Source organism: Haemaphysalis longicornis, unplaced genomic scaffold (assembly GCF_048455015.1).
Source record: "Haemaphysalis longicornis isolate Haplotype H1 unplaced genomic scaffold, Haemaphysalis longicornis Haplotype H1 scaffold_2, whole genome shotgun sequence".
Taxonomy (NCBI): Eukaryota; Metazoa; Arthropoda; class Arachnida; order Ixodida; family Ixodidae; genus Haemaphysalis; species Haemaphysalis longicornis.
The window spans coordinates 219343556-219368173 of record NW_027526295.1 but is presented as its reverse complement, the minus strand read 5'-3'; the positions used below and the strand labels follow the sequence as shown (position 1 = coordinate 219368173).

The following is a 24618-nucleotide window of genomic DNA, read 5'->3' as shown; positions in this document are numbered from 1 at the left end:
CGGCGTAACGCGCCGAAGCCGGAGAGTTCTGTTTTTCACCGCAAGAAGGTAGCACAATCAAATTTCAAACACTTCTTGTAAGTCCCAGGAGGTGGCAGCACCTCCCAGGGAGCATGCATCGTTAATATGGCGCGAAATTTCAAACGGATGCTCGAAATCGTACCCGTACGGCAAAGACTTGCGGGACGGAAAACCGTCGCAGTACACGTACGGCAAAAACCCTCAAAGGGTTAAAAGACCCCTGCAACACTTTTCTTACGGGTACTTTTCTGGCCCTCCGTTTGTGTCGTTCAGATACAGACGCAAAAATAATTATGAGGATTGGTGCGGAAATGAGAAAGTTATTTCATTTTTACGTCTACAAATACAAGTAAATGGGGTACTGCCTACATCACACCCGAAGCCTCCGGATATGACGACGCAACACGGGGACCCACGTGCCCTACCATTGACTGAGTTTGCAATATTTTGTATATGTCATTGTATCGACCAAGTGAGCCTAAATTATGACTTAGCTCATATTTTTTCCTTCAAGGAAGCATAAAACTTAACCGCAGATAGTAACAGAGGGCAGACACTATTGCCCACTTCGAGTGCTTGTGTGTCCTTTCAAGTCGTATTACCATGAGCTGCTCTCGGCATTGCCCGGCTCGCTAAAATGCGTGGAAAATCATCCGTCCGAGTTTCGTATGACAGTGTCTGTCCTCGGCGGATATCAGTGTCGACGCCAGAAGTGGTGTAGTCAGCAAGCATAGCAAAGCGGACGGCAGCTTCAGGGTTTTCAGACCGTCTCGAGCGTCTCGACGTTTTGGGGACGTGCTTTCACACTGGGAAGTCTGTTCCATTCACCGAAAACGATCACTCCTTTGTTTTCCGGCAACTATTGGCTGCTGTGAGACAAATTCAACCAAGCTATTTTTGTTGGAAGGCTGTTAGCAAAGGCGACTGTAATTTTAGTGGCGCATTCCTTTCATTACTAACTTGGCCTGCATCGGGAAAATTGTGACTGTGCAATAGCTTGTTATGTGTTCAACCAGAGAGAGCTCTAGCTGAATTGCTAGTAGTATTAGCATGGCAGGGATAAAGCCCCTCCATACTGCTCTCTGCCGCCGCCCGAGAGCGCCAACCGGCCCTTTTCCGTTCCTTTTGTCCGAGCTATGGAAGCGGATGTGCCGCCATGTTTCAGCCCTGCCGGCTGGCCAGCCACGTGCGGCCATTCGCTCGCTGGCTGGGGCTGGAGTGTCTCTTCAGCCTGGCCGTAATGGCCCTGCTCTTCTCAATTTCTGTTTCAAAATCTCAGATTTTTGATGGTCGTTTGCGCCGCGGATATGCTCATTTCAGCTGTCATGTCTTGTATATTGCAGTATTTTTAGGCAGACTATACGAAAATCAAGAGGTTGAAATTTTGAGTGCAGTTGGCCTCTAAGTTTGCCTTCGGCTTCTTGTTGTCATCACCAAGACAGCAACTTTAGCTGACCACTCGACCACCACGCTACCACACACGATGGAGGCAATGGAGCCGGGTTCAGGGATGCCTTCCCATGTAACACCTCTTTGAAAGTGCCCTTCCCTGGGAAAATGTTTTGAGGGTGAGGAAGCTAGTGTGAGACGTAAAACTGCCCCTATCAAATGGGGTGTACACCAGATTTAATGCATTCTACTAATCAATAGACCAACTCGCAGTGGTCAATTACAGAACCATGGGTGGTTGCACCTTGTAGAGCGGCATAATTTATTTATTTATTAGAGTACCGTCAAGGCTTGTAGGGCATTACAGAAGAGGTAGGTAGCAGTATTTTATAGCACACAATAAAAAAAACAAAATAAAAGACAAGAAAAAAAAAGAATGTCAGAAGCACAAAGAACAAAAAAAAAGAAAAAAGAACTAAAGAAAAAGAATGGGTATGTAGAATGCAAGCAAAAGCAAAAGCTGACCTGCTGCTTTTTTGGGGCACAATATTTCAAAGTGTGAATGTAAGTGTAATGCTGCCAATTACTGGTCATGGCTGTCACAGGTGCTGCTGGCCGTGGTGATTCATGTGCTGGATACTGTCTACTACCGCATCGCCCTCTGGCTCAATGACATGGGTGAGCGCTCACTGCTTCAGAATCACTTGCTACGCCCTACAGGCATCCGTACTTAAGTGCTCGGACAAAGGAACAGGAGGGTTATCAGTTGGAAGGTGGGATGTGATGACTGTAGATGTCGTGGCTGTCAAGCGCCATTCCTGCACGGGAGGTTCCCGTTTGAACCCATTCCCTTGTCATCCTTCCCACTTGTTCCCTCCCGTTTCAACCCGGCGCAAAACGACCTTCCCTTTTTGCCCTTTCCCATCTCGCCTGTTCCCATTTGAACCCGTTCCCGTCTGAACCTTCTCCTTTGTTCCGTGCCGCTTCAACCTGGTACAAAACGCCCTTCCCGTTTCGTATTTTCCCATTTAGCCCCTTCCCGGAATAACGAACCCAGTTTCGACTCGGGTGACTCGGACCGAGGCGTGCGATTTTTGAAATTAATCCGACTGTATCCGACCTGATGTTTTGAGTCACGTCTGACGCACCCCAAAGTAAAAAATTACTTGCATTCGCGTAACGTGAAAATTAAATTGAAGTTACGTCACTGTAAAGAAAAACAAAGTACTATGCAGACGCCCTATTAACCTGCAACCTTTTTGCAATGGTCCGTTTTACAATGGGCGGCGCCATTTAAAAAACAGCACGTAGGTTGCTGCATTGCGTCCGACCTGGTACAGCGTTGGTGAATTACAGCTGAAACCACACCCTTCCGTGGGCTTCTGCGTTGGTCGAGCGGTCTGGAACATGTTGCTCGCATGCGTACTCCGCGGCAGCGGTGATGGTTCCAGTCCCCACGGTTGCATATACAAATGCACATGCACTTATATGCAACACACAAAAAAAGAAAGGACGAGAATTAACAAAATAGAACCTTTCCGCGGTCGCAGTGCCAGTTTGTAGCATCCGTAGCGCTTGCCGAGAATGAAGTTGGGTGTTTTAACGAACGCAACTATTAATTTAGTAGCGGTAGTACAGGGCTACTGTTTTATTTCTACGCAGGAAAAAGATCTTGCGAAATATAATTACCAGGTCTAGCTAACTACAGAAAAAACGTATTTTATGAAAGTGGTAACTATTATGGGCTAAGCCAGTGGTACGATTCATTTTAATGTGTGGCTAATGGTCACTTCATATGCAAATGTCTGTAAAAGAATGGCCATTGAAGTTTAAAACTGAAGTTTTTGCTTGGAAAAAATAATTCGCACACATTTTCAATCCAAGCGTAAAGAACACGTCAAGCTGTATTTTCTCTTGGGTTTACTTTTTACAGATAATACATAGGCGGCACGCAGTACGTGGAAAAGCAAAAGCATAGAGAGTTGTAGCATATCGTTACCGTGTTTGCGTTACCTTGTTACGGGGAGCCGGAGTTGCCGTTTGCCGCTGAAAACGGTAGAACACGTTTTAGCGCACCGTTTGCGGTGCGTATTCTGGCCGGGGCGGCGCAAGTATCGACATCTGATGAATTAGTCCCAAAGCAAATCACGCATAATTTTGTTGCTCATGTGTATTTGCTTTCGTTTGAAGTAGCTTGAATATTTCACTTTTCGGGTGAAGCATTCACAATAATTGTAGTTTTGAGAATACTGTAGCCTTAATCTGTAGAGCATTAAAAAAAAACGTGTTGGTGGCGCCATCTACCGAGTAGAGTTAGATTCAAGGTAAAATAGAATTTGCCCTCGCGCTAAATATTTAGGCAAAAAATGAGCAAAATATGTCGTAGTCATTACTCAGTAACCTACACTACCTTGCCCAGCACAGTTTTGGAGGCCTAAAGGCGCACTGCGAGCTCACAAACTTATCTGAACTATTTGAGGCGGGCGTTTTGGGAGCGGGTTGTAACGGGAAGGGTGTTTTAGGAACGGGTTCAAACAGAAAGCGGTCAAACGGGAAGGACGTTTTGGGAACGGGTGTAAACGGGAAGGGCGTTTCGGGAATGGGTTCAAGCAGGACGGGTTCAAACGGGAATGGGTTGTTTCGGGCTACACCCTCCTGCACCTGGGGCTGCCTGCCTAGATTGCTGCCCTGTCCTGCAAATAGCACTATTGTTGCACCTTTTTGTACACTGAACCATGTCAGCCTGCCAAGGCTGTGCTAGACTTCTCTTGTTTATTTAGTCGCTTGTTTTTGTTGCCGCAATCTGGTGCTGCTTGTTTGGGCGTTATTCTCTCCCAAGTCAGAATGCTGCAATAACTGCCAGAGATGTTCTGTCCGAGACAATTGATTGTGCCTCTGATTAATGTGAACCCTGACCTTGTCTCTTGCAGAGAACTACAGGCTGGACCAGGACTACGAGGATCAGCTCATTATTAAAATTGCACTGGTCAGTTCCTGCACAACTCGTATGTGGGCACTTGGCATGCATCCCTCTGGCATCGTGGCTTCCTACAGTGTGCACTTCCCTTGCCTGCACACTTAGCAAATGTGAGAGCCTTCGTTAAATAACATTTTTTAAAATTATGGTAACATGCCCTTTGGCATAATTAATGAAAAGTCTAATGTGCATTCCAATGATGAATAGCTAAGATGAGGCTTCTTTTTTTTATTTTGATTTTTAAAAAATCACATTACCCGCCGAGCTGGCTTAGTGGTTGAAGGAGTACTGACACTAAGTTTTTGTGTTCAGTGTTTTTTTAGCTGCTATGGGGGCCTACCAACCCACTAATCCTAGAATGGCACATTAGGTGGTCGATAGAAGCATTAATTATTTGCAGCCTTGTTCACTTGTGTCAGTTTCGGTTTTGACTAAAACGAACACCGAAACGGGCGCCATAACAGGAGGGCGCTCGTAACGTCACTGTTCTCGTCGTGCCACTGCCAGTGTGGACACGTGCTCGCTCACGCACCCAGAACGGCCGTGGTTTCCACCATCTCCATGCGCCAGGCAGCATGACGTCAGTCCCAAAACCGTGACGTGATACACACGGCGGAACAGTGTGTGCCGACCGCAGCCAGCGTGTTGGCCACATCACGGGGGCTCTCGTGTTGGCAGTTTGGGGCCAGTAGGAGCAGATGGCGTCATGCTGATGTTAATTATTAAGAGGTATCCGTTCGCAGGTTTCTCGTGTGGGCAAAGATTGAAATGGATTTAAAATATGTTAGACTGAACTGTTACGGACGAAACTTGCTGGGAGGTATCTCCATATACACAGGAAGCTTTTTTCATAGTTATCCCAGCTTTAAAATTTCGTGTCAGTACTCCTTTAAGGTGTTGTGCTGCTAAGCCCAAAAATGTGGGTTCGATCCCGGCTGCGATGGCTGCTTTTCTGATGGAGGTGAATAGCAAAAACGGCCGTTTGTCGAGATTTTGGCGCACATTAAAAGCCAACTGCACTCAAATTTTCGACAACGTAAAAATAATGTTATCTAATGGTACACATAAAAAGAGTGCTAACTGCAAAACACTGCGCTTCAAACAAAAATGTGCATGACGCAAACAGCTCGTGAAGATTGCCGTTTTCGGAACTGAAAAAAAAACAAAAAAAACACGGCCATTTCCAGCGGCTGGCCGCGATGTAGGTGATGGAATGGAAACGAGCGTGCCAGTTCTGGTGGCTGCTCACAACAGCCTTCAAATGTGCGTGGTGGCATCGTGTTTCATACTACAGTCGAACACGGATATATCGAACTCCAAGGGGATCGCAAAATAGTTCGATATATGAAAAATTCGATATAAAAAATATGGGCTCTGAGACCTCACCTATTGCGAACGATCACTTACCGATGGGCGCATTCAAGAATGACAACTAATTCCGCACTCACGACGCAACAGAACGCTTTATTTCTGTGAAAAAAAAATCGCTGATCTTGGCCTGCTTCTTCGTCCTGGAAATGAAATTAAAGACGCTGGTCTCAATCTTCTCGAGGCCGTCCAGGTGCGACAGCCCAGTTCCTTCCATGTCGCCGCAACAACGGCGAATCAAGCTGAACGCAGCGGCCACTTCACCCGCGCAGTACGATTGTGTAGCCGCCTCCTCGTCCGGACGATCTTCACCACTCGAGCTATCGGCCTGGGTTCCTGCGACCGCAGCTACAATATCCTCGTCACCGAGGCTCGAAACAGCCTGAACATTGGTGTCAGCGTTCACGAAGTCGTCGGGAGATACTCCGGCTGGAACAGCAGCCGGGAAAAGGAACGACAACTCACGAAACGTGTCGCCCATGCACTCGTCGTCGTCGTCGGCATCTTCGCAAGCTTCGGAAAGTTCGGCCGTCACAAAGCCTGCCTTCTGGAAGCAGTTGGCCACGGTCTCCTTCTTCACGCCGTTCCAAGCGCTTGTCATCATATGTATGGCTCCCAGCAGGTCAACATTGGGCTCGGTGCCCACGCGGAGGTTCATCAAAAGCCTATCGAGGAGTCGCCTCCTGTACCCGACCTTCGCCATGCCCGCGCATTCCTCCACATCCTCCTCAACCTCAATCGGGGGTGCAGCGACCGCCGAAGAACACCTACCAGCTCCCGCGGCGTTCGATATACCCGATGTCGGGAAAAATACGGTTCGATATAAACGTACGAATTCCTATACTTTTACACAGAATTTTCAAGGGGATAATTTATGAGTTCGATATAGACAATAATTCGATATACCCGTGTTCGATATATCCGTGTTCGACTGTATTTCCACAGAAAAACTTCCACCAACATTTTGCTGAGGTTAATGGAGTTAAAAGCAATTCGGGCATCGCGTTGCTATCAGCAATTCTGACTTTGTGACTATCAACAGAGATGAAGTAGACTGTCCAGCAGTTATTTTTGCATCAGAATACTTGCTGGAATAGCAATCCTTGGCATCGGAGTAAAAAAGCAGGTCCTGATTTACAAAAATGTTTGCTTGTATGATATCGAAAAGCAGCCTTGGTTAGCCGGTGCCTTGTTCATCTCTCCTTTTTTTATAGAGGTGAAGCCTCTTAGGGGCTCGGGCTGTCGTCGTCTCATGTCATCGTTGATGTAGTTATGGTACTAAAGCACTGGGACACTCGTTGACACCCCACACTAGAACGTAACGCGTACTAAAAGAACACACCGGGACACTCACTTTCCAAATCCTTGCACTAGAACGCTTTGGGCTTTAAAGACACGAGACTTTTACAGCAAAGCTGTATACCTCTACCCCCCCCAAATGGTTTCATCTCTAAAACGCCAAGGCACCAGGAATACACTTATACACTGCATGCGTTGCCCCTCCCCAGGTTTCACGTTAGTGGAGGGGGCCTGGGATTTTTTAGGGATAAACTGTCATGGGCGGCGATTTACTACGAACTGTTTTTACTGCGTCTTTACGTGCAAACAGCTTTGTAAATATCTGCGCAGTAACTTTCTCCTCTCTGCACAGTGAGGATCGAATTGTAAAATCAGTTTGAAACTGTATGTTAACTCCCAACGATAGGTAATGCACTAAAACGTGAAAAAAGTTGCATATCTACCGCTGTTTTTTACTTTCACATAGGACGTGCAGTTCATAACATTTTACTTTTAAGTAAACTAAATCTAACACCACAAAAGCAAATACTTAATTCCTTGATTGAAAAAATAATATAATTTATTGTTTAGGGGTGGAGAAATTTCATTAGCTTTTACACTTTGCGAAGATGATGGTCAGCCTTTGTGCGGATATATTTGTTACCACGAGCAAGGCTGGTTTTAGTTCACTGAGCGAGTGAGAAAACAGTCGCACAAATGATTATACCCACCTGTAGGACAACTCTAGTTGGGTCGCCAGGAAAGGTCTGCAGGGTAGAGTTAGCACTGGGCGAGGCCAAGCGCAGGAAATATTGCACACCGGAGTGCAAGTGGTCAAGGATTCATAAAAGATCCTTTTCTTTCTGTGGCATATACAATAGGAAGGATAAATGTACAGGCAGGTGCGAGCGGGCTTTGCGCTATTTTCGCGAGTAAAAATAATATTTTGAAGTAAAAAAACGTTTATTCAGATGTATTGCAATCGCGTGCGTAATTTGTGGGCTTCTGATCTGTCGTATTGCATTGAAAGAGTTGCAGATATTACTATCCGTGCAGTTAGTCTCAAAACGTGTGATGCCGACAGCAGTATAGCAGAGAAACCTGCTGCGAATGCATCCCTGCTCCCGGCAGTGTGCATTTCCAGCTGCCAGAAAGCACGAGTTCCACAGGACAGGATCCTCTTCTCCATCAAAGGCCACTCGGGACGTGCTTTGGTGACTCCCTGCCAGTTGAAAATGTCGTCTGCTACAGAGCTAGGTCGTACGGTGGTAGTTCGTGTGCGCCATGAGTACGAGGCTCAGGATTTCGCCATGAGCCATTTGGATCAAATGATTTCGCCATTTGGATCAAATTTGGGCAAAGAAAAATTTGAGTGCAGTGCCCTTTAAAGTTCCCCAGGTGGTCGAAATTAATCTGGAGCCCTCCACTACGGCACGCCTTATAGCACAAGTGTAGCTTTGGCATGTTAAACCCCGCAATCAATCAGTTTAAGGAACTCACACTTATTGTGCATTATATTTTATATGCAATGGGCTCCCTTTGCAAAACAGGCCATCATGGCATAGTAAAAAGGAGCACACCCACTATTTTGTCATTGTAGGGCTTTTGATTAATTAAAGATATGCTGCATGATAATGACATCTTGGCATTATGTATAAAAAAGCTTGCCGGCTGTTTACTCTAGTCAGATTCTGTAGCACGGGTAGAGAAAAGCCTGTTGGGCCCAGCGGTGCACTGCAGTGTTTGTTTGCTTTGTTTTGGCACTAGCGGTTTGGGTTGACTGCATGTGCTACTCTTCATAGGTTGGCAGCAAAAGTACAAAGCATGTGCATTGTGTGGCGGCATGCATGAGTTTACGCAGGTTTTTCAGATTTCATGGTAATAATTCTTGCTGAGGAGGAGGTGCTGAAGATTTCAACCATGTAGGGGTGCACCAAGGTGAGTCTTAAAGTGTAAGGAATGCATTCATGGCACTCATGTGGCCATATTTGGGGGCACATTGGGAAAACTGAACCCATAAAAATACGGGGTCATGATTTTTCACAATTAAAAATGCCCCCACCCCCTTTTCTGAATTCGTAATTTAGAAGCACCCGTCCTTGCTCTCAGAGTGGATTTAAAAAAAAAACAAAAGGGGGGGGGGAGAGATATATATTTATAATTCTGGCACTAGACAAGGCCATTATGGTATAGTCCCAGTTTCTGAGTTCCTGTAAATGTAGAAGTTGATGTCCCATGTGATTTTCTTGCAGCTGGTCTAGTCATTGTAGGACATGTTTGGTGCATTAGCATTCAAGCAGACGTTCAAGTGACATCCATGGTTAAGTTGTGAGATTACAACTTTCTAATATAGAAAGGGGTGTGGCAAGATAAAACAACTTACCCAAGTTATAATCCAGTTGTGTAACCAAGGTTGGAACACAAGCACAGTTGTCTGCAACAAAGTGCAAGCATAAGGCAGTTTGCAGTTTTTTTGGGTATATTTTGAAAGTAGTGAATGCATTTTACTAAATGAAATCGTCCTATATATGCACAACTATAATTAGGGGTCCATTTCTTCAAAATTTGTTTCACAGCACCCAAAAAGGTGTCATGTGCAGCGAAGCTTTTCATTTATTTTTTCTGGCCTCAAAAAATTTAGTTAATTTTTTGGCAAGACACGTAATGAGCTTTGCCTTACAGAGTGGAACGCGATAGCCAAGCAGGCAGACGGAGATGTTAATGCACCATCAGCACTGAGAAAACAACTAGATAACAAAATTAGTTATTAGATTTAGTTGCCATGCCCCCTCCCCCTTCCCCTCCAAATATAAATAAAACATGTGTGATTCAGTCTTCTTTTCTGCATGAATTTCTTTGTTGTTGCTGCTGCTGGTGTACACATGTTGCACGTTACAACATGGCATGTGGATTTGTTATTGCACCGTTGCATGTGTGCCTTCTTCACATCTTTTCACATATTACCGCTGCATTCTCGACTGGTTATTTGTTTAGACGAACCATGAAGGCAAAATACATTCTTGTTTCATATTAAGAAAAACTAGCTTCTGATAACTCGCTCGACTGTGTTTTGGTTGTAAGGACCCTGTTCTCGCCATGTACAAAAATAGTTGCTACAAATATTGACAACCGTTTTAATGTCGCACCACACAATGTCGGTGGGTACATCATGGAAGGGTGCCAAGAACAGAGTAATTGCTGCGCTTCCTCTATGCTAGCATTCAAATGCTGTGTTATTATGTAGCTTAACTGTTCGCATTAAATGTTCGCATTAAAAAATCGGCATGATTGTTATCTGATGTACCAATCTTTTGAATGAAGCAAACTTATATTCGGTCTTCGTGGTCCCTTACTTTGTACAGTCGATGATCAAGTGACTGTCTTGAAGTGGGAACTGAATTCTCAGAAAATCACAATGATCTTGTAAGTGAAACTATCTAAATTCTCATTGTAATGTGAATAGGGCATGGCACAAACTTCTTCCTAGTAGATCCTTGGTGGGTGTGTATCTTTCGTCCCAGCATTGCGTCGTTTTTAGTGCGCATACGTCTGTGCAAGGTACTGAAACAACACACCAACTCACTGGGTTGTATGCAGGTGAGCCCCCTGCCGAGCTCAAAAATATCCCCAGTGCACTTCCTTTCCTTTTCCTTTCCCACAAACCACAACGAGAACACACACAGTGGTGAGGACACAGAGGAGTGTGCATTACGTGTGTGCAGTGACTTGAGATTTTATTCTGAGAGCACAGAACCTAAGGGAAATAAATTAGCAGTGCTGCAAATCTTGTGCAGTCATCAGCAAAAAAAAGCTGGTGCCAAGAAATCCAGTTCTGTCAGGACGATTGATGGCACACTCACAAAAGTGTTTTGAGTGTTTCAACACACGTACCAAGCTTGAATGGTCGGCCTTGAAGGAAGAGGGCAAACTGTGTTTTCAACAGGTCGCATACCACAAGAATGGGCAGGTCTTCCTTCAGCCTTGTTGCAGGATCGTGGTTTTCTGCTAGCACTTATTTAAAGAGGCCACGAAGACAAAGTGCAAGTTTAGTTCATTAAAACGACTGCTTTGTCTCAATACCAAAATAGCAATTTGTCGCAAACTTCAAATATTGGAGATATTAAGGAATGCATATACAACAGTCGCAACTCCCCAGCTGCTTTCCGGCAATTTCTCTGTGATGTCATAGAATATTATTTGTGCAAATTCGGGGCCCCCAACCCAAGCCTGCACCAAGAAACATGACTGGGCAATTGTAGTGGGGCCTTTAGTCCTCTTTGGTCGTATCACTTGAACACTAATGTGCAGTTCACGCACTGATAACTTTTTATTGCTGGCCTGTGTTACATCACTCCTGTTCGTAACACATCACTGTAGTGCAAAATTTAAAAGTTTTTCAGCATTTCTTCTGTTTCTTTTTTTTTTACTTAAAAGTCATCTTTCGCTGATGTAATGATGCTGAGTGAGCTACCAAAGACTAGTTCTTTCAAATTGAACAAAGTTGTATTTTGTTTTTATGGGCCCTCCAAGCTAAAAGCAGAGGGCTGACATTGTGGTGGCTTACCATCTTTGACAAGTAGCTTAAAAATGAAAAAGCTGATTTTGTTTTTGTTTTTTATCTTCCCAGAAGGTTGTTCTCCAACCAAACCACAGAAAGGCCTTCTCAGCACGTTGTTTAGCCTTGTCAGTATAGCTTGCCTTTGTGTGAAAAGCTAATAGAAAACTGCTTCGCTGATGTGGGGACATGATTTAGATGGGGCAGAACACAGGCAGCTGTGCAGTGCCTTTCTTGGCTAATTTTTAGTGTTCAGCAGAAAGCTATGAACACTTCTTTCGTCTTCCATATTTTATTTTTGTTTACTGTTTCAGTTGTGGATGTATTATACCATTTCCCAGTTTGCCGATTTTACACATATGGGTTTTTCCCCCCTATATTTTAGGAACAGTGCCAGGCCACATAGCTTAAAGGAGCCATGAAGAGAAAATGCAAGTTGGTTTTATTCGAAAGATTTCGTGTTTTATAGTGCCCCCAGCGCTTCTCCGGATACAAACGGTGCTTTATTCACTGAGAAATTAAACAATTTAGGTTAAAATTTTGATTTTCCCGCTCAATCGTGCGTTTTCGTGGTCCCAAATGACATCACAGGAACCGACCGCTCTGCAGCCTAGAGTACCTTCATTCACGCATCCGCCGTACAGGGTAGAGACACGTATACGCTGGCGCCGCCATTTTCGGTTGCTTGCTCGCCGCCGAAGCAAGTCATTGTGTCAAAACCACGCTAAAATTATCACCGCAACGCGGTTTACTGAAGAAGTTTGAACCATATTGTCTGTTTCGCGTTGCTAGGTCTCGTGGGAAACGAAAAGAATAACGCGTTGAGCCCGTTGGCCCAATTGCGGCGGCACGGGACCGTTCAAAGGTTGTCTCCACCCTGTACAGCGGTGTTGGTTTGTTCCCGCGTTTCTTTACGTTCAGTAACCTAGATGGCGCCACCATACCGTGGCAAGCGTTTGGTTTGTTTTTGCCCGCATTTAAACCTGGCTTGTTTTTGTTCTGGGAGAAAATATTCGTTCCCTGAAACAGTGCTCGCTCGACAAATGGGGTCACGTAAGACACCGTTGCTTGCGTCAATCGGCCAGTGTCGTCTGAGACAACCCCAAGCCCCGTAGTGCTGTGCAGCTAAACCAAGCATGCTGTGCGCAGTACGAACAGCAGAACACATCAGTACTTCTATGTTTACATGTGCTTTCGTAACTTCCACTGTTTGTCCCATGATTCTTATTGCTTTGTAAAGAATGTGTTCTAAATTTAAGCGCAAATCGCTCGTTCGTCTAGTTTGTTAGCTCTACCTAATTTGCGTCTGCTTCTGCCAGCCTCCGCCAATCGCAGAGCTTAGCTCATGTGACATCATAGGTTCTGTTGCGGGAAATGAGCTGGTGGGTCGCATGACCATTCCCGTTTTTCCTAATTATGTAGCTTATTTGAGCGAAGTTTACGTTAAAAGTGGTGTGAGTATGATTCTAACGAGACAATCTTTTGAATGAACCAAACTTGTGTTTTCTCTTCATGGCTCCTTTAACAACAGAGAAATGTTCTAGTTTTGCTATGTTGCAGTTCTTTTGGTTTTGTCGGTTACAGTTTGGCTGTCGTGTTGTAAGCTTGTGTGTTTGCCACTAGTCCCTTGTCTGCAACAACCTCACTGAATATTCCCCTTTTGCTCAGTGTTTTTGATGTGTGTGCTGTAATGTAGCAACCCGATCTCTATTCTTGCGTGTGCTGTGAAATGTGTGTGAGCTTGTTTGCTGCAAACCCTAACATCTCTTTTTGTTTTGTGACAGCGTCAGTGTCTGTGGTGCTGTTTCTAAATAGTGTTGCATTCAGTTCCAGTTTGTCAACTCGTTCCTGTCACTCTTCTACATTGCCTTCTACCTCCAAGACATGGAACAACTTCGAGAGGTTCGTATCCACTCCTTCTGAAAGGAACTGTTTGTTTTGCACATTTACGGGCATGCCAAGGTTACATTTATACCTTCAAAGTTGTTCAGGAACACTGGCAGTGCCTGAAGGTTGCGTGAGCCTGGTAAATGTATTACAATAAAAGCCCGTTAATTTGAACTTGGTTAATTTGAACTCGCTATTAATACGAACTGACACCGGGACAGCCTTGTATGTTTCAATGGGAAGGAACTCCCAATAATTCAAATGCATCGGAATTTAGAACAATTAATTCAACTGGGATATCCTAGTTTCCATCGCTCCTTGCTAAAAAAGTCGGCCCAGAGAGGTTACAATGTGTTGCAAATCCAAACCAAACCAAATTTACTGGAGATGCGAAACAACGAAACGGAAAAACGACAGTGTATTGCGTGCACTACGCTGCTGCGACAGGTTATTTTGCTTCAGCAGCGGGCACCGCGCCGCTGGTGCCAGTGTTCCGGCGCATGCCGTTGCAGGTTTTCTTTCTGTCGCAATCGCTGGTCTGGGCATTGCCTCCTGCATTTTTTCAATGCCAAACGCATCGCCTGCTTCACAATGGGAGAGTGGAACGTCTATTTTGCCCATATATCATAAGGTGTGGCCTCGAACTTAACCGGGACCACCCGACCATAACTAAACTCGAGAGCGGCTTGTGTCTGGTTGCCAAGGCAACCGATGTTCGAAATTGCCGAAGTAGCGGTGCTCTGGCCAGTGATAGAAAACTCAGCGCTGCGGTGGAGCATGTTTTCCCAATGTTGCCGCTTTCCACCTTGCGCTGGCCTTGAGATTAATCGTCCACGTGACTAAAGCGCTGGGAAGGCTAGCAATTGGGGGAGAGTTGCCAGAGTAGAAGGAAAGGGCCTGGTTGGCCGCTTGGGGCTGATGTGTTCGGCATTGCAAAAATGCAGTAGGGCGATGGTCTGGGGGTCTGGACCTGCGATCACATGGCATGCGCAACACGCTCAGCTGTAGCCTGCGCGGTGTGTGTTGGTCGTTGTAGCCCTGCTTTTGTTTGTGCTGCAGCGGGTAGCCAGTTTCCTGTGTCACCTCTTTCATTGCCTTGGCGCTTCATCAGCAATGCCATATTGACTGTGTGAAACATTACGATACGTTACGATAACTGGTCCGGAGGTGGCTTCTTTGTGTTCTGCCTGCGCAGTGTGGCATGATGTCCATTCGTTCTAGCGCCCGCCTGCTAATTCGAACGATTTTATGGCCCCCTTCAAGTTCAAATTAACGAGCTTTTACTGTATCATAATGATGTGGAGTGAACTTTTTGTTTGTAATTTGTGTTATCCTAAGCTGGCCTTACAGCTTTGCTCCGAATTTGTCTTGATGATTTGGCATGGCTGATTCTTGTGGCGTCTTTTTTTCTTTCCCTTTGAGACTGGGTGGGTGATTTCATTCTTTTTTTTTCATCCTACGGTTAATCGCAAACATGAGGTTAAAGTCTATAGCCACTTATTTATTGTACCTCATTGTGTTCAAGTGCATTTCTAGCTGTGTGCTTAATGCATGCAGCAAGTTTTTAGATCTGGGTACTTAATTCATTCGACAAACATACAGGTAGCCAGTGAAGTAAAATATGCGAAGTGTGCGGAAGTGGACTAAACTGTGCATCAAAGGCGAGAGGAAATAAAATTCAGTGCGGTATTCACGTCCATCCTTCAGAACTGCATCTTTGTCTGCAAATGCATCAGGGTCAGTGGGAGAGAAGATGCACTCGCGACCTTCCTCCTGGTCTTGCCTGTGTTCCTTTAGCAACTGGCCACTCTGCTGATCACGCGGCAAGTTCTGGGCAACATCAAGGAGAGTGTGATTCCGTTCCTCGTGGAGAGGCTGCACTTGGCCTGCCTGGAGCTCAGCACCAGCGAGGGGCCCTCAGCAAGGTCAGTTCCCCCTTTTCCTCTCCTCTCCCACAGTGGAGCTCCCGAATGGCTGTGGGAGCCCAGCAAATGAGGCAGCATACTAGTCTGCAAGCTTTACACAGTGTACGCCCATGCAAACAAAGTAATGAGGGCACACGTATGACCTGTGTGTTCATGTCTGCTTAAAAGTGCTGCTTGCTTTGCCCTTTTGACACTGTTGTGGGCTCTGTGAGTGCTGCAGTTAGCAACGGTCAGTAAAGAATTGTTCCATTAGAGCAGAACAGTAGTAGCTGTTCCAACACCTGTTTGCCTTCTGAAATTTACTGAGCCAAAGGTTTGGGCAGGTAAGGTGTCTGCAGGCCAGGAGGAGTGCCATTGGCAGTGGGAGAAAAAGTGGGGTGCAGCAGGGCAGTCGCCTTCCCCATCCCCTTCCCACGCATTTCTGGGCTCCTTATATAATGCATGACATGATAAAAGGCCCATTAATCTGTCCTCTGCTCCCTGTCCATATATAATACGTGCCGTAGGTATGCATAGGCCACATGGAGTATTACCCCCTTATTCTGAAACCCTCCTCCACTTGAGCCTTCAGTTGAGGAGATCCTTGAAAGCGATTTTTACATGTAAAAGTATTGCGGTGTCCTCCACTCAGCCAAGTTGAAGAAACTCCTGCAGTATCTACCTTGGAAAAGGCAATGAGGAGGCATGAATCGGCTTGTAATTTCACCAACCAAACCAGCTCGCAAGTCGTATCCATGGACACATACCTCAAACAGCGGCCGGCTTCTCAAGCTCCTATAGGAATAACACATGGTTGGTCAAACCCTGGCCCCCACCAGTCCCTTGATAGAAAACGGGCACTATTGCAGATTAATTCCCTACCAAAGCCAGCCCTGTATTGTCAGGTGTATGCTGAGCTATATGAACCAAGCACCCACTTGGCAGGTGCAAAATGCACGAAAGTGAAAAGCAGTGTAAATGCTGCCTAGCGCATTGAGTGGAGTCATTTGTTAAATAGTCGGCTGTGGCAGCTGCACGTTCACGTTGAGGTGGCTCTACACTGTCTCCAGCGCAACACCAGAGGAAGGTCCAGGTTCTGCCAGTGCCCCATCGCCAAAGCTGAGCCAAGGTGAAATCGAGTGTGCCATGTTTAAGGTAAGCACGCACTCGCCATTACCTTTAGTGCCGTAACACTGAATAGTCAGTCCTGCTGTAACCATTGGCGTGTGTGTGTGTGTGTCTATCTCTGCTTGGCCAGTACGAGGGCACCTTTGAGGACTACCTGGAGATGTTCATCCAGTTTGGGCACGTGACGCTGTTCTCGTCGGCCTTTCCCTGGGCCGCCCTGTGCGCCCTGCTCAACAACCTGGTGGAGGTGCGCAGCGACGCCTTCAAGCTCTGCTTCGTCTTCCAGCGGCCCTTTGCCCAGCAGGCCAACAGCATCGGCACCTGGCAGGTGTGGGCTGGCGACACCGCCCATTGCAGGGTTGCGTTGACTTGAGGGTGGTGCAGGTGCTGTGAGTGGCGGTGGTGACGCCCTCCTCTCCCCCCCCCCTTGACCTAACCGCAGGTGGCCATGGAGGCCATGGCGGTGCTGGCGGTGGTGGTGAACTGTGCCCTGATGGGCACCTTGGGGCAGGTGCAGCGCCTCTGGCCCTCGCTCAGCCCCCTCGAGGTCGTCCTGGGGCTCGTGCTGCTCGAGGTGGGTCACCGGCTGGTACATGACAGACTCCCTCCACCACCACCACTGTAGTTTTGTCGAGTTTGTCACGGTAATGCGCAACGGAGGTTAGGGAATTTCCCCATACTACACTTGGCCCACAGGAGCAGCTGAGTGGCCTCACTTGGCAACAGCCTCAGGTTAAATTTAGCAGGCTGAGAGAACATGGAAGCAGGTACTTCGCCATGGGGTGTACACCACATGCAGTAGAGTATAATAAGCATGAGGGGTGTGCCCGTGATCCCAAGTGTTTCGTTTAATTACCTTTTGGGGCCAGACTTGCAAAAGAACTGGGAAATGGTTTTGCAACATTATTCTGTGCTTCATATTGTTTTTGCTCCCTTCTTTTCTCTGGCATTCCTTCGGGGTTTGCAGCCCAAACAAATGGCTGTGGGTTACGGAGCATAACGTTTCTATAGCAAAACACTGACACTGTGGGATATTCCTAGGTGTGCACACATGAAAGAGGGACTAACTTGTTAGTCTCGGTGCATTAGTAGTATTTGAGAGCATTCAGATTAGTGCAGTCAGATTTATCAACTCTAGCTGACCTGCTTGCTTGGTTCCTCTGCATTCTGACTGTTGCAGCATCACTCAGCAGACTTTCTTATGTCGAGATTAAGAAATATGTTCATTGTTATGTGGAGACTAAATAAGCATATGTACCTCTGGAGCCATGACCCAAGAGGTATGAGTCTTGCCACTTTGCTAATGAGGGTTTTAATTATATTGTAGTCTGCTATATCAACATTTAGCCATACTGGCAGTCTGTGTGTGTCCCCTTTTCTTTCAGCACGTGGTCTTGTGTGTCAAGTTTGCCATTGCCTATGCCATCCCTGATGTTCCCGACTGGGTGGCCACCGAGATGGCCAAGACAGAATTTCGCCGAAGAGAAGCTGCCAAGGTAATTCACCACTTCCTTCTTACTAGAGGAGACAGGGGTGGGACATGCTTATAAACATCAAGAGAGAGTACATAAACAGAATATAGTGTAGAGTGGTTACTCTCCAAGTAGCTTAAAAAAGCACATTGCTACAAGCACTAAACGCTAAGAGCTTGTTTTTGTGATTGGCATACGCATAAGGGAGTTAGGAATATGGTGTTACAAAAATAGAAGTACAAAAGGAGGTATAGAAATAAACTCGGTTCGGCGGTTAGGTCCCTTAATTACTTGAGGGTTGTAGGCTCGCCGGAATCGGCCTCTGGATGCAAAACACAACTTGTTGTGGCCAGCAGTGCCCTTGTTGTGCTCGAAATGAGATGCTACTGGATTACTTATTATGGTGAAATCAGTGTTCGTCAGAGGGTGCTGCTGTGACCTCCATTTGCTGCAAACAAGTAAAGCAGGTGTGGTCATCCAGTGCCCTGTGTAGTAGAAGCTGTGAACAACAAACCCTAAGGACAAGCGATCACTTCATTTCCACTATTGTTTTCATTTCTGTAGTTTGTGTAAATGCCTTCAAATTGTGCATGCCTTTTTTGTTTTAACTGTTCATCCCGTTTTTATGTAAACCACGTTGCGGAGAATGTGTCTGAGAGCCGTGTGAGTGCCCGTGCATTGTGCCTGCCCGCAGGGTGCCAAGCTCACCACTGCCACCCGAGGCACGTGCACCTCGGAGGACGCGTTGAGTCCCGAGCACCGCTGCCTGTGGGACCCCCTGAGTGCGGGCGATGTGGATGTGGCCGCTCAGCCGGGGACCCTGCCCAGCTGGGTGGGACGTCTGCTGCGGATGCCGGTCGCTAAACCCAGGCAGAGGAGGCGCACCATGCCCACGTCTCAGCAGTAGCAGTGGCAGTCTCATCGGCGCCTGCTGGCCTCGCTTTCAGGCAAAGAGGGCCCTCACTGATGCTGCCTGACCATGCTCGCCCGCAGTTGTGTAATGTGAGTGTGTGGCAAAAAGAGTCGAGGTGGAACTGCATGTTGCGGATGATCATACAGTGGTCAGACAGAACTACTGTATTTGCATGATTCTAACGCACCTTTGATTGTAACACGCAGGTAAGTTTACTCATGAAAATGTGAAAAAAAAAAGTTTTTTCTGAAAAATAATTTAAAAATAAAAATTTCCAGCCGCTGGCTAAGGTATGCCCATCGAGGAATAAGCACGCCAAAATTTACTCACGTGATGTTAATGGATTGCTTTGGATTGGATTGAGTTTGATTTTGGGAGGAGTTAGTGTCCATGGCAATGTGGCTGGACGGTTTGAAGCCGATGACAGTTTTGCGCCTGATTAAAGGAGCCATGAAGAGAAAACACAAGTTTGGTTCATTCAAATGATTGCCTTGTTTGAATCATACTGACACCACTTTTAACGTAAGCTTCGCTCAAATAAGCTACATAATTAGGAAAAAAGGGAATGGCCATGCGACCCACTAGCTCATTTCCCACAACAGAACCTATGATGTCATACCAGACAGCTCTGCGATTGGCGGAGCGCAGCAAAAGCAAACGCAAATTATACAGAGCTTATAAGCTTGCCGAACGAGCTATTTGTGCTTAAATTTAGGGCACATTCTTTTGAAAGCCCTAAGAATGGTGGGACAAACAGTGGAAGCTATGAAAGCACATATAAACATAGAAGTACCGATGCGTACTGCTGTTGGTACTGCGCGCACTAGCGCACTATGCTTGGTTTAGCTGCACAGGACTGCGGGGCCTTGGGGTTGTTTCAGACGACACTGGCCGATTGACGCAAGCGAAGATGTCTTACGTGACCGTATTTGTCAAGCGAGCACCATGTTTCACGAAACGATTGTCTCCATGAACAAAACAAGCCAGGTAGAAATACGGTCACAAACAAACCAAAGGCAGAAAACTGCTTGCTGTGGTGTGGTGGTGCCATCTAGGTTAACTAACGGTAAACAAGGCCCTCTGATGTCGTTGCAGACCACGAAAACTAACGATTTAGCGGGAAAATCAAAATTTTAACTTAAATTAATTTCTCAGTGAGTAAAGCATCGTTTGCATTCGGACAAGCGCTGGGGGCACTATAAAACACGAAATCTTTCGAATAACACAAACTTGTATTTTATCCTCATGGCTCCTTTAAGGCTACTGTTAGCGAAAAAAAGTGCACGTTAAAATCATGCAAATACGGTATTCTTTCAGACACCTCTGGGGAATCTTTTCTGCAATCAGAAACAATAGCAAGCCATGCTTGTCATCGTTTCTATGACACCTTTGCTTGTTTCAGATGTCTCCGCTTGGCTAGACGTAGTTTACTCCAGCCATCTGGCAAAGTGCAATCTTGTGCTGCCTTCTTGCTGCTGTTGTTATACTTCATAGTAGAATGCAGAAATGCCTATTACAATTTGTAATTGAGTTGTTACACTAATAGGGGGCTGATGTTGTAGCCCTCATGACCGGAGGGTTGCAAAAATATCAGTGTGGCACAAAAAACAAATGATGAGTCTGATAACATCTCGTTCTCATGTTATACACCCTCCTACCTGACATATCATCACATTTCATATGAAATGGATGTCAGCAGACAGTAGCTTACAGATGCTGTTTTGTCAACAAAAAAATGAATTTTTAAACTTTTAGCCTGGCTTTCCATAGTCTGAAACATTAATTATGAGCTAGGTAAGTGGGCTTTGCCTTTAGTGGTATCTACCACACAGATCGCCCCATGTAGTGTGAAACGTTTTCGGGTTAAAAAAAAATTACGTGCTAACATTGTGGCCAAGAAACGTGCCACAGAAATCATTGCTTAATTGCCTGTTTTCTTGCGAGCTCACTCCCCTTACTCTTGTCCAGCCCATCCATACACTTGTTTGTATGTGCATTGGCGTTTTCACTCCACCAGCATAAAATGCAAGCGTAAATGCCAATTCACATCGGAAGTTACTGCTCCAACGCATGCTGGATTTTTTTCTTGGTTATTGCTTCACGACTTTTAGATGTTTAGTTTCTTTTAGACTCATAATGTAGCAGTGTTGCCACTACGTCACCGCATATTTAATGTGCGGATTTTTGCAGCACATAATAGCACATTGGGATTTGCAGTCTGCTCCGTGTAGGCTGTGTAGTGCCAAGACTGGTGCACTTAAAAGGCACCCGCAACAAAACTACTGCAATGTTTTCGTGTTGCGACACCTGCCTTCTCCACACGCACTCTGGCAGGAGATCATATTGCAAAGCCTGCACCGACCACTCTCTGATACACATCGAAGCATGTTCTAGTCAGTAAGTGCCCTTGCAAACCAGCTTCACTCGCAGTCCTGAAGACTACATATACCAGCACGCTGACACTGCAGCTCACATGTGGCACGAGATCAACTCCAGTGGAACAGCATCGGCCTTTTTACAAGGGCACGCTCAGTTCTTGCTGTAACGTGGTCCGGCAGAAAAGCAGGCAGAAAAGAGCCTGCTAGGCAGTGAGGTAGGGGAGACAGCGTGGAGAGGGCACTGTGTGGTTAGCAGCAGACCTGTTTGATGACTTGGTAGCAAGGTTCTACAGCAAGTTTCCCGAGTGAAGGAGCACTAAACATACTACTGGCATTGAGATAGCACCCTGCCTCTGCCTTTATCATCAATTCGTCGAAAGTGCTTCCCTCAATGTGGCTGCCATTTGTCACCCATGCAGTAAAGAAAAGGGGTAGGGAGAGGGGTAGTTAATATAAATGTTAGTCTCTCATTGTCCACCCTTCCTTCCCAGGTTAACCAGTGTCACTGTTTCGGCCATTTGGTAAATACTGGATCTGGCAATACCTGCAGTCGTTTTACAACTTCTTCATGATCTCTGATGTGTGACATGCTCAAAACCTTTTCTCAAGCGTGCTGTGCCATGCTTTCACGCCATTTGTGCCACACTGCACTGAAAATGTACTCTCACTATTTATCGGGGTGCACTCGCAAGTACAGGCGTCGCCAGGGTTATTTTTTCAAACCGTTCCACTTTTATTTGCCGCAGTCAGGCACGACACGGGGTACTTCGACGTCGCAGTGTCTCTTTGGCACGAAATGTTTCCAGGGTTGTACTACAGCTGGGACCTGTAAATGTTTACTGTGCGCACTGTTGCTGTGAGATGTTTGCTTCGTTGCAGCATCGGTTGATGGCAGCGTTTATGAATCCATATCAGTTGTTGTTGTGCTGTCTCTCTTTGCTGCTCAGGCTGGCATTGTGGCTTTGGTGTGTGTTTCGTTGTCGCTAAACGAGTGCGCAAAAACAGGGTCAGCCTTGTGCTTGTGCAGGGTACCTTTAAAAACAATGTGTCCTATATGGTACATCTAGGGCAAAGCCACTCGTAAGCACAGCCACGTTACATGGTTGTGAACAGATGTAAAAAGCATGGCCAAGTTCAGGATTGTGCTAACAGTATAACTTAAAGGTGGCAGTGTGTTTCAAACGTGCAGTCACAACCTACTGATGTAGCTGCTGGAACCACTCTCTAGTCAAGTGCACATCAGTGCTCCATTTTGTGTCAAGATGCATTAAAAGCACGAGTAACTTCTAACCTGCTCTTAGCAACACAGACAACTGTATTTGCCAACGTTCATTCTGCAAGTATCGCAGTCAAATTCAATGCAAGATCTGGGGAAGGCCAACATGCTGGCTTAACAATGTGCACTTGCCATCATGAATCATTCAAGACAATAAAAAAAATGCTAACGGAAAGACTAACGGAAGTAAAGAGAAAGAGAATGATAAATTTGGCGTTTTCGTGCTACCCTTATGGGCTAGCCAGTATTATTGGGTGTTTTAATGTGTGTCAGTGTTAATTTTGTGCTTAAGTGCAGACACAGCAAATGCCACATGCACGCACTTACCTCATATTATTTGTTGCTCAAGTTTCTGTGATCACGGTTTCGGTAAGGCCTCTTATCTAGATCAAATCAGGGCTGTGTCCTCTGTGTGCTTCAGCGGGGCACAAGCAGTGCTGTACATTCACTTGCAGGAGACTGGAACCTTGCGAAATTCAACCATTTACACTTTTTAGGCCACAGAAGCTGTATTTCTAGTGAAAGATCAAATGCATAAACACCCGAAGGTGCACAATGCCCGGTGGCACATTGAAGGGACCCCAGTGGTGTAAATTGATCCAGCTGTATGTTTTTGCAGCCTGTGTGCCACATAAAAAAAGAGAGTGGTAAGGGGTGGGGGAAGAAGATTAAGAATGATGCGACAACTAAATTACGTGTGAGATGACGTGCTGCTTACTGCATGCAATTTGAGGGGGAGGGAAAGAGAGAAAGGGCCTAGTTTGTTAGCTTTTTGGCATCGATTTCTGTGTTCAGTGTAGCTAAGTTACCCTTGAGGCAGCTCAGCTGCTACTATTAACTTCGCATTTTTCTTTTTTGTTGTCTCCGTATTTTCGTAGTGCCCATGCTTTTTTCTTTCTTGCCTGTTTGAAAGCTTCTCTCTGCTGTGTTCAGTTTACTTTCACTACCTGAACCATTGTTAGTTTTGCTGAGTTCATGTGAACTGTTCTTCCCCCCTCCCTTCTCTCGCTCTCTTTTTTACGGGAACAAAAAAAAATGATCAAACAAGTGTGCAAAAGCTGAACCTTTGGAAACCCTCACCACTGAGTGCACTCATTGAACATAGATGTTTATGGCACTGGGCCGTTTTAGGCCTGCATGAATGAAATCTGCAAGAGTCCAGTTTCCTGCTCTAATTGTGGTGGCATATATGTAAGCACGTGATAATTTTTTACTGCCATGCGGTTCTCATTTTGAGGTTTTGGTGGAAGACTACTGATTGACTCATGTTTTATGCCCAGTAGTTTGATCTGCTTGTTGTTGGCAGATTTTGAGCTAGCGGTAGTTGTTTGTGCGCCATTTCATCTTGTCCTTGAATTGGCCCTATGGCTTAAAGCAGATCCATTTTGTATGAGGGTTGTTTCGAGGATAATGTTCGAGCTGCTACACTTTTTAACCTCCCTCACACGACTTGCTGAATGCAAGTCTGGTATCGGGCATGCCTGCTGGGAAGCACGTCTCTAATTGTTGTGTTTGTTAATGTAAAATGCGCTGTGAAAGATAAGAGAAAGTAGAAGGGACAGAGAACGTAGTTGTGTTTATAAGTGCTGCTCCGGCAATCTTAACCATTTGTCTGGGATGTTTTTGTTCAAACTTAGGGGTGTTCTAGTGGTGTGGACACATCTCTGATGACAATCTCGTGGGAAGTGTGGTATTTTAAGGGTTGTCCAGCTATTCATTTATGCAAAGTGGATTGAATCGTAAAAATGTTTGGGCATCTGTTTAGAAGAGGCCCAAGAGGTTGCTCCGTGGTGGTATTATTTGATGACTAGGTTGCTGGGTACACTGCATTGCAGTCTAATGTGCACCGTGACTGACTATACTGCTTTTGTGTTCCCTTTACCAGATGACACCTCTACTTCCACTCCTATCTCAATCTTGTGTGCTGATCAAAAATAAAGTGATAAGCTTATCTTTCATTCTGTGCCAGTGCTTCAGCTTTGTGGTGCAAGTGATGCATGTTTGTACACCTCTTGAGCCATTGTTTTTTGTGAGACCACTGTGGCTGTTTCATTGCCAATATGAGCGAATTC

The 24618-nt window shown here is 45.8% G+C and overlaps 1 protein-coding gene across 1 annotated transcript in view; it reads left to right on the top strand.

Annotated features, from left to right (window-relative positions):
* The window catches only part of Wwk (anoctamin 8 white walker), a 39405-nt gene extending 14901 nt beyond the window's left edge, over positions 1 to 24504 (top strand). Inside the window, exons 9-17 of the mRNA XM_077699387.1 lie at positions 2016 to 2088; positions 4341 to 4396; positions 13416 to 13490; positions 15273 to 15400; positions 16450 to 16534; positions 16638 to 16835; positions 16950 to 17081; positions 17893 to 18003; positions 18674 to 24504. Coding sequence (XP_077555513.1) covers positions 2016 to 2088; positions 4341 to 4396; positions 13416 to 13490; positions 15273 to 15400; positions 16450 to 16534; positions 16638 to 16835; positions 16950 to 17081; positions 17893 to 18003; positions 18674 to 18886 — 1071 coding nt within the window. The 3' untranslated portion in view covers positions 18887 to 24504. The remainder of the gene's footprint in view (positions 1 to 2015; positions 2089 to 4340; positions 4397 to 13415; positions 13491 to 15272; positions 15401 to 16449; positions 16535 to 16637; positions 16836 to 16949; positions 17082 to 17892; positions 18004 to 18673) is intronic.
* The last annotated feature ends 114 nt before the right edge of the window (positions 24505 to 24618 follow it).